This window comes from Brienomyrus brachyistius, chromosome 2 (genome assembly GCF_023856365.1).
Source record: "Brienomyrus brachyistius isolate T26 chromosome 2, BBRACH_0.4, whole genome shotgun sequence".
NCBI classification, from domain to species: Eukaryota; Metazoa; Chordata; class Actinopteri; order Osteoglossiformes; family Mormyridae; genus Brienomyrus; species Brienomyrus brachyistius.
Window position 1 is genome coordinate 831690 of NC_064534.1, and position 14297 is coordinate 845986.

At 39.9% G+C, this 14297-nt stretch overlaps 1 protein-coding gene across 2 annotated transcripts; it reads right to left on the reverse strand.

Moving 5' to 3' along the window:
- Nucleotides 1–5186: 5186 nt before the first annotated feature.
- Nucleotides 5187–11037, reverse strand: LOC125728199 (uncharacterized). 2 transcript variants are annotated; one of them, XM_049005249.1, is made up of 7 exons: nucleotides 10947–11037; nucleotides 10138–10197; nucleotides 9265–9397; nucleotides 7808–8025; nucleotides 6627–7703; nucleotides 6351–6519; nucleotides 5187–5852 (listed from the first exon to the last, which is right to left on the reverse strand). In XM_049005249.1, exons 4-7 carry the CDS (start codon nucleotides 8016–8018, stop codon nucleotides 5726–5728), a joined length of 1584 nt encoding a protein of 527 aa, XP_048861206.1. In that variant the 5' UTR covers nucleotides 8019–8025; nucleotides 9265–9397; nucleotides 10138–10197; nucleotides 10947–11037; the 3' UTR covers nucleotides 5187–5725. The 2 variants fall into 2 exon arrangements, with proteins under 2 accessions (XP_048861206.1, XP_048861210.1); XM_049005253.1 differs by having other exon boundaries at nucleotides 10138–11031.
- Between the last annotated feature and the right edge of the window lie 3260 nt (nucleotides 11038–14297).

The window sequence follows — 14297 nt, forward strand, 5'->3', positions numbered from 1 at the left end:
TAATACAAATCCTAGCCTTGTCCCTGGAGGATGCCCTGGACAGGACAGCCGTCCATGTGAACACCAAGGACTTCTGAGATGCTGATATTTGCTCAGTCAGGCTATAACTGCAGTTAATCTCTGAACATTTTAATGGCAAATTCAGCAGCGCAGACAATAGCTCTTCCGACTGATGTACTTTGTTCCAAACATGCAACGAGCTGGACCTGCAGGGCAACCCCTCCCCTGAACCTTACGGCATGTAACAACTTACACAGTACATTATCCAGGGGCTTTGCTGGTCACTAGCATACTGGTGAGGCAGCAGGGTATTCTCATGGAAAGCTTACCAGCGTCTCTACACACACCGAAGAGGAACATTATCTCTCAGTGCATCCAAAAGGTGTTCACTCCCTACCTGGAGTGTCATAGTCCCAGAGCAGCAACGTGGAGCAACTGGAAATCCCAGAATTTATACTGACAAATCTGTCATTACAATGGATCTTGGGAGTGTTGTTAGAAATAATTAAAGGATACTAGAAGATTGACACTAAGTGATTTACAGGTCATATGTTCAAATTCTTATGTTCTTAAATGACTGCTCTGTGGGTGTTCTCATTAAATGCTCCACCCCCAACAGCCATCGCATGCATGGCTGCACTTTTACTCCCCCCCCCCCGGTGCTTTCCGCTTACACAAATGCACAGACAGGTGTTTGGTTAAATGTATACAATTCACAAACATTTTAAAGCCCTATCGGCAACAATAGTCTTTATATTTATTCAGGAGTGTGGTTACCAGTGGGCAGAGGGTGGGTGCTGCCTACCCAACAGACCACCATTTGGTCCCAACAATGTAATGTATATCTGACACACACACACACACACACACAGTATGGTATTCCTAAAACTCCTCCTTATTCACTATGGCCTGGGCTGGTTACTTAATCCTCCCTCAGTAGAGGGTAACCGGAGCTCAGCGGCAGGGAAGGACAGGTACTGCTCATGAGAGAATGCCTGAAATGAATACATGAACCATCTGTGTAGTGACGGTTCTAGACCATTTCAACCTCAGAACTGCCCCTGCCCCTGCAGCCATGAAACATGCACTTTTCAGGGCTCATCTTGTTGTTCTGCACAGGCAAACATGTCAACAAAGGGCTGATATACACTGAGGCAACTGATATTGTTGTATTTATGATATGTTATATTATGGTCAATGGTTGAGAGCTTGGGCAAGGATGGAAAAATTATACTTTTTTTTCTTGTTTTATAGTGAACCCCTAACTGTTGTAACTTTGGTTACTAAAAGACACTGGCTTCCTTCTGATATGGAGTTACTTAGAATGCCACACTTACTGCTGACTGTACAACAGAAATGATCTGTTGGTGATCCCTAACCCTAAATTTTATTGTGGGTTATAGTGCACCCTGTTGGGTCTCTTCTGTCCTGTTATTCTTCAGATTTTTGTCTAGCGCTGTAACTCCAAAAGTGTAACATGGACCCTTTTCAAATTTTGCATAGGGGTTTCATGACTTCAGATATTTTATAGTTTACAGTTATTTCATGAAACTCACATCAGCATTGACTAATTGCGGATTATCACCAGTTCGGTGTCATTTTCAAATGGAGAGCCGTTATTCAGTCGTTAATCCTTCAGGTTAAGTCAGCACTTTAGTTTCTCCAGACAAGCAGTTTAACATGCTATTTAGTGAGTGGGTTAAAATAGTGTTTTTATAATTCTTAAATGTGTTACGTTATGAAATTGATTTAACTATTTATTTTAACATCCCCGTCCAATTAAGTCTACTACTTCCACAAAGCATCAATTCTAATCTTTCACAGGTAAAATTTAGCAAAATGGTTTTTTACCCCACTAATTGTGAGGTATTCGTCTGAGCCAATTAAGGATAACCGGTTCTTTGGTTTAATTCCCGTTTATATTTCTAGTCTTGTTCATAGTTTTGCTCCCCTGTGAACTAGTAGTACAATTTGGAACGTAAAACATTGAACTTAATTTGATCTGGGTAGATTCAGGCTCAGACACGACGCGGATCCGGTCTTGCTTTAGACCGACGTGGAATTGGATTCAGAACGGAATCCGCTTTGCGTGTCCGAACCGAAATTATGCGGAGCGGCATCCGTTTGCTGTCTTTCGTGTGTCGCTTTCACACCGCACAACAGGAACTGGGACTTTTATGCTACATAAACACGTAATTTCCCATGAAAGTACACCGCCATCCCAAAACAATGGAGCATACACGAGTCGTCTTGTTTATTATTTGTTAGCTACTGGGGGGAGAATCGATCGCGATTTAAACGATAGTCTTTTATTTGTATTATATTTATACGACCCGCGACAAGCTTATAATTCATTATTAAATCAGGCCAGCAGATCGATTTTTCTTTTCGACAGAATAAAAAACGATATAACGTTATCCGCCGGCACCGGCAATATTATACAAAAATATATTGGTTATCGATCGAATTTTCCGATGTAGAAACATAAAAATGCAGGTAAAATAAAAGAGTATTCATTACTGCTTCGTATGTAACTGAGATACAAAAATAATTAATCTATTTGCGCCATCACTTTCGTCGGTTTTCCCGAATTTCCGCGTACAGGCGCCCTGAGGCGTTCATGTTCTTTGTGTCAGAATCACGTGAGCTGCAGTCATTGCAGACGTCAAACCTGTAGCGTCATGGCAGAGCAGGCGATGCCTGTGCGACCGCTACTTTGCAAGCACATTGTCCGGATCACGAACTGGAGCCGGTCAACATTCGGGAGAGATATTTGCCTAAGCTGCAGCAGGGCCACATATAGTAATGGAAAAGAAAGCGGCAGTTTTAGATATTTGATCCTGTTAGCATGATATCTCAAAAAGCTGTTGATGGATGGTTTTTAAAACTTTACAGACATTCTATGGATGGCGATCTTGAAATTTTGAAACCGGTCACACCGAAACTGAAGCAGCGCTGAATAGTGATGGCAAAAAGGTGGTTTTGACACCTGACCCTGTTATAAGTGCACTAACTCAACATTATTTTAAGGATCTTTTTAAACTTTGCAGACGGGTTTGCCCAAAATTGAAGAAATGGAACTTAGTGGCAGTAAAGGGTAGGGTGAAAGCAGGTGACATTTGGCTTTGTGAATGTGATACGTCAAAAAGTATTTGATGGATCTTATTACTGCTTCACAAAAAAAAACACTATTCAATCCAGTTTTATTTGTATATCACATTTTTCACTACATCACACTGCGCTGAAGCGCTTCACATTGTCCCTGTCCAAAGCACCCAGTGAGCAAGCCAGAGGCAAGAAAAAGTCTTTTTGAGGATGATCTATAACTAATTTCATTTTGAGACAATTTGCCTCAGAAATGAAGCAGCACTTGGTGGCAGCAGAGGACAGAAAGGGAGGATACAATCACTATTTTGTGAAAGCAGCCATCTTCCAGGTGAATATATTCTGTGAATCTTTTTCAAACTTCACAGGAACATTGTACAGGTCAGTGGTTCTCAAACTGGGCTATGAGATGATTTTCTGAATATTGTAAAATAAAGTTTATATATTGGCTTGTTTCCAGCTCCCACACTCAGCAAGCTTCATAGGTAGTAGTCTGGAAAACGAAATTTATCAAGAGGAGCTTGGCAAAAAATGATTGTGGGAGAATTTATTTGTGTCACTTAGCCAGAGTAATAGTTACTGGTGGTTCATTAAAGAACACGTGCAGGTCTGGTGAACTTCATTACATTGAGGAGCCCCACAAAGTTGGGCTTTTGAAGATTTTTGGAGAGGTGAGGAGAGAGTGTAGGGTAGGCTCTGGTGATATTTTCAGTATACTGCATGCAGTATTTTTTTTTAGGATTGTTACAATTATTACATAATTGCCTGATTGCAATTATTTGAACGAACTTCGATTATTATTTTTTAAATAAATGCTAGAATCGTCTCCATTAATCTTTATAAAAATATCTGGAGGGGACAGAACCGTAATTTCTGTTTCCACATCGTTTTCTACCGTGAAATTTTTAACTGGCGCTCGTTTGATTATATAATCTCATTGCGCTTCTGATCCGATGCAATATTAGACCATCCAACATATTTGTACCTCACACGTCTGCACGTGCACAGCGTTACACTTCATGGCTGATTTTACGATGTGCCCGATTTGTACGACTTCTTTTCACTACACTTTCATGATTCAGTCTGATCATATTAGTTTTTCTTTTCACCACTTCAGGTTCATTTATAGGACAAAGAACTAGAGACATGTGTGTTATTTTGTCACACTCACTTAATGCCCCAAAACACGACTAAGTGTTTTGGTCTTTCCGACACCCCCTTCAACATCAGATCATTTTAAAAAGTAAACTGCCATATTTTTTGTAGGATTTATTAATTTATTTTCTGTTTTTATGTATAAAACTGTGCTAACATTTTTTTCAGATTCCTGTATTTTTTCTAGGTGTGTGTTTGCTCCAACACCATTTTGATCACAATCCCTGTTGTTTCTATAGTGCAAATTTGCTTAATGCAAGGTTTTTCAGGAATGCAAATAAGGTGTTATAGGAGTACTTAACAGTTTTTGGTTGTAGTTTTGTTGGAAACAGGTAGGAAGTCCTCTTGCACTTGCAACAATGTGCTTTTAAAAAATTCCCAGGCCTCTTCAGCTGTTTTTCTATTTAACTCCATCCAGTTTACAGTTTCTAGTTTCAGTCTCATACACTGTAAAAAAAAAAGTGCTGTTTTTACAGGAAGACGCTGGCAGCTGGGGTTACCAGGAACGTCCTGTAAAAAATACAGCAGCACAATAGATCGCTTTACAGATGCAATATGTAAATTGATTTACAGTAAATGACACAAAAACTGTTAAATCTACAAAAAAAAGAAGTTAATATCACACAATGATGTTATATATAAATAGACTATTTCCTGTATCTTTTACATGTAATAATTGCTTATTGTGGATTCATAAATTGTAAAATTAACAGGGAAATATCAAACAAAAAACTAATTTAAACTGGTAGAACAACGTCAAAACTGTGCATATTAAATGGAGTTGCTCTGTATATTATACATACATACATGCTGTATTTTATGTTTTAATGTAAAATTTTAGTCATAAACCTAATTAACAAACTAATTACTGCTATTCCTATAGCTAAACATGCAAAAATGCATCTTGAGAAAAGACGAGAGAAATATCACTTTTGGGAAATTTATTTTGCAGCCAATAAAGCAAATGACAACAGTTGGATGCATTTTTCCAACTAACATAATATGCAAGGCGCACATCAACTACACAATTGAATCAAAAGCTATAAAGCTGTTGAACATTCCTGCAAGCAAGAACCATGTTCATGAAAAAAGCATTTGCTAGACACTCTACCAGGAAAAGTTAAATAGTTAAGATTTTAAAACAAAAATTACATTGTGCCAAAATTATCATAATCACCATGCAATGCAACACGCACCCTGCGGTCACCACAACCATGGCCTTGGTCAAAAAACACATCAGGAAAACCACCTGTGGTGAAACAAACCTATACAGGTGGTCTAGAAACACTGCAGTAGCAGCATGGTTAAAAAAAACAAACAAAACTGGAACATTCCTTCAAAGCAAGAACATCTTCATGAATCATTCATGAACTGGCTTCATGCATTCGACCAGAAAAAGTTTTACTTTGTTAAATCCACAATGTGTACTTAAACCTAACAGTCCACAGAGAGTCAATACTTAGGCTTAGCGCCACTCGTGGTCGGCGAGATCCTGAATCAGGGTGAGGACTCGAGGGTTCACACTGAGATGATGCTTCGAGTTTTTGTTCTCTACTTTGGTTCCTTTTTCTGGGTTCATGCAGAAGAAACACCTGTAGAATAAAAACATAAAAGTATATTAAGCGTTTTGTAATTGATCAGTTAAAATACAAGTACAAAGTAAGTAAATAAAAATTAAGTATATACGTGTATATATACACAGTCATGGCCAAACTACAAACAACAATTGGTTTCACCACGTTCAAGACAAAATATAACCAAAATGCTGTGGGGAAGTGAACAATGCATGGTCAAAAGTATTGGCACCCTTCACGAGTATCTTTTGCAGTGATAAATCACACTTTTGCATTTTAAAATCCAAAGCAAAAGGTTATAGGTAGTCAGACGTCAGCTGACCCTTGGTCTAGCCCTGAGTCTCGGCCAGGCTTGGACCCGGATTCAGACTTATTTTATAAAAAAAAAAAAAAACACTCTGAATCTGGGTCCAAACCGAACCGAGACTCAGTGCCAGACCTGAACTCCAACCACATCAGAGCCAGATTCCAGAGTCTCAGTTATCAGTCCAGAAATAAGAAGCCTTATTTGCTCACCTCTGAAGAAACTCCAGAGTGGAAGCCAGCTCAGATGGATAATGGATGTTAAAATTGTAGTAGCTCCCGAACATGAGGCACAGTGCAGAAACGAAGGAGGATATGTTTGTGCTGACGAGGTTCCGATCAATACTCAGCATGTATCTTCTTGAGGAATAGCAGGACTGTCCTGTGAACAAATAATTTAACAGGTTATATTAATAAGCACAGCAGTCACATGACATTCTATAAAAAGTGCAATAAAAAAAAAAAAAGAGAGCTATGAAACAGACTTACCACACACAATAATAGTGGGTGTCAGAGGCACTTGCTCCAGTTGTACCTCATCTGCCAGACATGTATCTTCAACATGGAAAAGCATGTACTCCTCCTTCTCATCAAAGTAGCTGAGCAGAAGCAGGACCATCTCTTTCACATCATCTGAGCAGCCACTCTGCGGTCCCCGTATCCTCTGAAGCCTTGCATAAGTCTGAAGGAACGTCTTGCTTTTGCTGACAGCAACTGTGGTCATGTACTCCAGAAGCCTTTTCCCCTTCAAGTCCAAATTTCGTGTGAATGTCTTTTTGAGGTCAATCCCAGTAAGTTCCTTGAAGTGGACCGACATGCCAAGTTCATCAAACCAAAATGGCCACTCCTCTCTAAGGCATTTGATACTTTTCCCCTGATTGACATGTTGACGCTGTGTGTAATAAGTGGACTTCATTAGACTTTTTACCTCTTCTGGATTGGCGTCAGCTTGTTGGAACATCACCTTGAGTTTCTCCATCTTTTGCTGTTGGCTCTCTGGAGTTTCTTCAAGAGGCAGAAATTCTACATTCCATTTAAGGCACCCATATGTATCCTGCATTGCTGCTCTTTCTTCTAATGGGATCTCGTCTGTGTGGTCTGAGTCAGTCTGATGTTTTCTTTTTCTTATTTTGGGTGTTGAAGTGCGCCTTACATTTTCAATTCTGTTCTGCAACTGTTTGACAAGGGAAAGGTAGCCTGCACCAACAATATCACCCTCTATGACATCTTGCAGAGAATTGGGATATTTTGCTACCATTTTTTTTGCAACGTCAATTGAATGTTTTCTACCTACATGAGGGCATTTTTCCATCATCTCAGTCACAACAATCCGGACCATTTGCCTCCTCAGTTTTGGCCGAGGCCTTTTCCCCCTCTCAAGAAAATGCATAACTTCTGCAGGAAGTTTACTCCATGGAATTTCGAAGTTGTCATCCCAATGTATGTCACGTCCTGGGCTGCTGGAAGAGGTTGATGATAGACTTTGGGGTGAAACAGAGAGCAATGACAGCGACTGGGTGGGTGAGGCTTCCACAGATGATAGCAAGCTGTTCTCTGGAGTTTGGTCTTTTAAATTGCAAAAAAAAAATACAATTATGATTCACACTGTATGTCTGTCCATGACCATCTCTACTTTTGATTTTGAATAGTTGTCTGTTGTTTTTACTTACATTTCTGTTTCCAAGCAGAAAGAAGCTTTCTCGCTTGTACAGGTCTTAATGCTGTCATCAAATCTGCCTCCGTTACGAAGCGTAGATCATCACTTGTCTCAACTCCGATGGACTGCAAGTGCTCTTCCAGGATGTTTTTGTTCACTGCTTGAAGTTCTGGTAGGACTTCCGTAATGGCGACATCTAGGAAGGTTCGCCCTGAGTCACTCATATTTGCACTGAAGAAGAAATGCCACCACCAAACAAATTAGAAAATCACATAGAGTTCATACACTTAATGGAGCAGGGTATGGATCAGGTAACACTTATATTAATGTTAAACTATTTACAGTGAGAAGTGAGCTATTAATTGGACGTTATTTTGCCACAATACTGTGCTTTAGTGGAATGACTCGGTGTCCTTCAAGAATGTATGATACCAAAGGATAGAAGTCAGGCAGGTCATTAATGTTAATACACTGTAACCCAAGACTGTCCTGTGTCACAGAATACAGATGGTATTCTAAGAGGAAGATGCCTTTGTGGATATCCATCAGAACATACACAGATGTGTCATTTTGAATCAAGATGAGTAGAAGTTCACCAAACTCCATACACTCGTCATTTCTGTACACAAGAAACTGTCCCTTTTTATATGCAGTACCCTTGTAGTGAATGTCTGTGGTAACTGTGGTATTGCTTTCTGAAAAAGCTAACTCCCTGACTGCATGCTGAATAGTGTCACTGTAGAGGTTGGGATAAAACACACAGCTCTCCTTCACTTGCAGCAGTTCACGGCATTCTTGCCCAGCTAAAAGATAAGCCTGATACATCTGATGACGTGTTGACAAAGTTTGACAAATATTTTTGAAGCTTTTCAAGTGTCTGGCACATCTTTTAAAATAACTGTGTTTACATTCAAACCTAAGCGTCCATAACCTCATCAATGGACCAAATTTCAACAACAGTGCTGAATAATGGCGCAAATAGTGGTGCTTGGGTTTTAGTTGAATTTCAGGAAACAACATCTTTCTCATCTCCAAATACTCTTGGATCAAAATGTCAGCAAATGCTATCTGGGACAAGGAAATGCTCTGAGCACAAATAAGATCCACAATGTCTTTTAACTGGAGAGCTAACTGCCATACTTCATCCTCATGGTTTTTCACTTTGTCACCAATCAAAACTGGCAGCAATCTCAAAAGGTTCCAGTTTTGAACGGCTTGCCCTGATAATTTGGATCCGTCAGGTTTGACAGTACATGGCTTTGTAAGTGCTTCGGATCCTTTATATTTAAACTGTTTAATGCGCCTGTTTAAAAGGGAGTATGTGAACCATTTTTTATTTTTTATAATGTTCTTCAGGTACAGTGCTAGATCATATGACACAACTCCTTCAAAGAGGTCATGACCTAGACAAGGTGGGAGACCAGGCTGGGATACGTGAAAAGACTGAAGGGTATTGAAGATGGAGTTTACCTTTATTCCTCTAACGTCTTGGATAGTTTCAGCCTGGAGATCAGCAACAGCTGCGTCATACGTTTCCGGAGTGCGTGGAGGACCACAGGCATTCGGATCAGCATAAAACTCACTTCGTGTTACTTCACAGTACCTGCAGAAATATTGAGAGCAGCTGAAGTTTTCTGTAAACCCTCCTATGCAATGAGAACCCAAGTTGTCCCCAGCAATACAGTAAAGACCCCCTTTTACTGTTTCTCCATCTACATCTAATCCATCTGTTTCCAAAGATTTCAGATCTTCCAACAACTCTGAAAAAACTTTGGTTATTCCAAAACGCTTGAAGTCATTCTCAACACACAACAAGACTAAAAACATATTATCTGTATTTGAACGCAAATGAATGGGTAAATTTGCTAATGACAGATAGACTGCAAGAAGTTTGTGCATCTTTTTAGCAGAACCCAGGGGATTCACTACCTCAAATGAATCTTGGAACAAAATCAGTTTGAGGCTTTCAGGGTTTTCATTAAAGAACTGGTGACATTTGAAATTTTTTCCATCATATAAATCCTTAAAAATCTCTACATCAGGACCCCCAAACTGTTGTGACAGTGTATTCTTCCATAACTGTGACTCTAAAAAGCTCTTCAGAGTTTCTCCCATTGGTATGTAGTAAGCAAATTTTTCTATCATGTTTTCATCCATTCCCAATGGCACTTTCTTGGGTTCTGTGTATTTAAACATTTTTTTGAATGTTTGATTTCTGGTGTGTGTTGTTCCTAATTGTCCTTGATGGCAAGCAGAGAACAAATCTGACTCTTTAATGCAGTCACAGATTTTAGTGACAGCTTCATCTGATAGGCTCATTTCATTTTTTAGTAAACAACTTACCTTATTTATTGTGTAGGCTTGACCCAATTCGTGCACATTCTGCATTTCCTCAGCAATACTCTGTATGGTAGAGGCAGGAATTAGCAGCTGTCCTTGCAGTTTAAGGTAAAAGAGACACATGTTTCTGAGAAAAGACTGACTATCATTTTCTGGCATATCACTGGCTGAACTAGCAGATGGCATGGCTTCATGTGTGTTTTCTGAATATTCTGTACCGTCATTTAGGGACTGAGGGCGAGATTTCTTGTACATGTCATCAATACCATCTGGGGAACATGCTTTATGCTTCCTACACATGTGAGAAGTAAATGATGACTTTTTTGTAAACACATGCTTACAACCACTTACTGGACATGACACAGACCTGCCCTCTGCAATATGATCATTTAAGTGGGACACTAGCTCTTTCACTGTTTGAAAATGGCGGGCACATAATGAAACAGCACATTTTAAATCTGCAACAAGAGCTTTAGGAGCAGCTTGAAGTGCAGGTGCATTGTGCACACGATAAAAATGCCCCTTGAAAGCAGAGTAAGTGGTGAATGTTTGACTGCAACTGGCGCCAACACATTTAAAAAGACAACAAGGCTCATTCCTATGCACTCTGCAATGTAGTACATAGCCTCTTAATGTGACCAATATCTTTTTACAAAAGACGCAGGTGATCATTTTTAGTATTTCAAAAGTTTGCCCGTGCTTTTTCGCTGAACTAGCATGCTAGCGCTAAGTTATCAAGCATTGGTCTGAGTATCAACTGGTGCTTGTGATGTTTTTTTCTCGAAAAAAAGTCGCCAAAATATTAAACTTACCGTGCAAACTTTCTGATGAACAAACACAGATCATCAAAAGAAAATTCAAATCGTATGTTTGTAATTTGTCCTAAAGACTTCGACGTTTTCTGTTTTCTCCTTCTCCACTCTGCAAATGGTGCGTGCTCCCGCCCTCACGTCATTATCCAATCAGAGACGAGCATCAGATGCACATTCAAAATTAGGCGCACTCAGTGCAGCAGAGTGACCTACAGCTCTGTGAAGAGGAGGCACCATAGAAATCCTATAGGTGGCATTGTAAGTTTGTTTAGCCTGTAATAATGAGACATTGCTAACATAACCCAAAACAGTAGTCTAGTCTAAGTATCACATTGTCATTAAAAGAAACATAAAGAATACAAGCATTATGACTGAACAGAAGCATTACTTAGGCGTTAAATGATAATTTCTTATAGGTTACTCAACAATAGGCTGCAAATAGCCCGAATGATTAAAAAAAACACATAATGTAAACAATTATAATTGTATATTTTTATATAGCCTATAAATAGAGAGGCAACCTCTCAGGTTCACATCTTCTGTGAAAACATTTTTATTAGTCTTATACCTGAATTTGCATCATTTCATGATCATGTTAAAAGTAGGCCCAGTAAATGCCTACAGTATAAACTTGAAAAGTGACTTACATATAATTCTTGTATTTTTGAAAAACAACTGACTAAAACTATAATTTTTACAATATTTACACGTCAAATTAACAAAATTGTTTTGTTATAAGTATTAAAGTATTTCACTGTTTTTGTTCCCAGTATTTGTAGTTTTAACAAATAAATTTGATTATAATCACACATTAATGTTGTACATATAACAAAAATATTATATTTAATAGTTTACAAAAGTCCGCTGTGATTGAAGCAGGAAAATTGTGTTTTTGGGTTTACTATACTTTTCTGTAGTGATTTTACATGGTTTTAATGTCAAATTCACTGCCATTTCTTACAGTGTACCATTAAAGTTAGCCTTCCTAACATTGTATACTTTTGTTTTGGACTTTGCTCTTTGGACAATAAAATTAACCTCGAATTTAACCATGCTATGATCACTACCGTCCAGTGGTTCTAAAACCTCTACTTTTCCAATCCTATTCTGGTTATTAGAGAAAACAACATCAAGAAAGGCTTCTTCTCTCATAGGGGTATTAACAAACTGAGTAGAAAAACAATCCTGGACTAATTCCACCATCTCGAGTTCATTTACGGAAGAGCCAGAGACTGTGTCCCACTGTATCCCAGGTAGATTAACATCACCCATAACCACCACATAATTTTTATTACTCATAATCCTGATGTAACATTCTGCTTTCCTCTGCAGCTACATTAGGTGCTGTATAACAAACCCTGACAATTAGGCTATTTGAGTATTTATCAGTGAGATCTCTTGCCTGTAAGTTTTCTTTTACATAAACTGCAGCACCACCTCCCTTCCTGCCTATCCGGTCTCTACGGAACAACGTATAACCATCCATATTATATCCTTCTCCATGACTGTCACTCATCCATGTTTCAGTTATTCCTGTAATGTCGTAAGAGTCTGATGAAATTAAAGCCTCTAAATCAAGAATTTTGTTTCTAATTCTCCTAGCGTTTAAATACAGACCACAAAGGGTAGGCCTTTTATAGGTCCTCTTTTAATAGTAATTGGGGATTTCCGTCTCCCAGCACCTTTATTCATAACTAACCTCCTTGCCCCCCCAGTCCCTAGTTTAAACATTCCTCAACTACTCTACACATACATCTCCCAAATACACTGGTTCCCCTCTGGTTCAAATGCAACCCATCAGGCTTGAACAGGTCCCACCTGTTCCAGAAGGTCCTCCAATGCCCCATAAACCTAAACCCCTCTTTCCTACACCACCCTTTTAGCCACACATTTAATCCCCATATCTCAGCTAACTTAGCCTGGCTTGCACGTGGCATGGGAAGTGTTCCAGAGAATACCTCTGTGGATGTTCTGCTTCTAAGCTTATCTGTGACTTGCAGAACATGCACCATGACCACTGGATCCACGCCAGCTGGGGCCAAAAGCCTGCTCACACGCTCCAGAAGGTCCCCTACCTGGTCACTAGGCAGGCAAGACACCGTATGGGACCCTCTATCACGTGTTCACACATAACTGTCTGAACCTCTAATAATTGAATTCCCCACTGCCACAAGCTCCCCCTTCCTGGGCTCCTCAGTGCCCACAGGCCCACCTGCGTGTCTCTTCCGGCTCGAAAACTGGAAGCATCTGAAAGCGGTTTGACACAGTCAGTTCAGGTGATGGCGCCTCTGCAAAGTGTGTAACCCTTTCTTACGTCTATGACCTACGGCCACCCAGCTCTCTCAGCCTCTCTGCCCGTCATTCTCCCCCCGCCTCTCTTGTGCCGTACACACTAGCTACCTAAAAGGCGTACTAACTGTCTCCTCTAACTCTCTTTTGTGTTGAGTGAGTACCAGGTGCTCCTCAAGGTCACAAACCTTGACCATGAGTGAGTCCACTTGCCTACATCTTTCGCATCCAGAAGGGCAAACACCTTGCAAACACGACACTGAGCTGCCCATCATTAACTATCTCATGATGACCCCGACCCTTATTCCCCGCCCACTATATTTATACAGAGTATTTGAACTTTAATTGAATTAGTTAATACAATAAAGTGCCCAGTACAATTAATGCTTATGTTAAAATGGAACTTTTGAATTATCCGATAGGGTCAGAATGATAAAAACCATAATAACTAATACTTACCAGAGAATAACTTCCTACTGAACCATGTAAAGTTAAAGTAAAGCGAAGTAAAGCGAAATCGCTCTTGGGCGGCTGGAAAACCACAAACAACCCTCTGAAGGCAGGCTACTGCCGGAGCAGGAGAAAAGCAGAAAACGTCCCCCGGTCCCGATTGGCGACCGAGCAAAGCTCAGGGGCAACTGTCCTTTTCCGAGTTAATGTTACCGACGTTAGGTAATATTACCTCGCGGGTGTTTTAGCGAAGGCATGGCGGCAGAAACGCCACTCACGCGACACCCACTGCTATGAATAACACACGCGCTGTCAATTAGCAAAGACAGACAAGCACTCACACTGTGAACAGATGCAGATACAGGACACAGAGTTCATGGCCTGGGTGGATGAGTGAATTATTTCACAGAAATAATAATAAGACAGTATGTGATATATAAAAGTGGAATATTGCAGATGTTTGTTAGGCTATTGCACTGAGAGAGTTATTTGACTAACTAAGAGGAAACACAGAATGAAAGTGAGGTTGTAGTCCTCTGATGTGTCTGATTGCGTCTTTGAAGTGCTACTCTAACTGTCCAGGTAATGTCCATGGGGGAGTGGGGGGGCTGT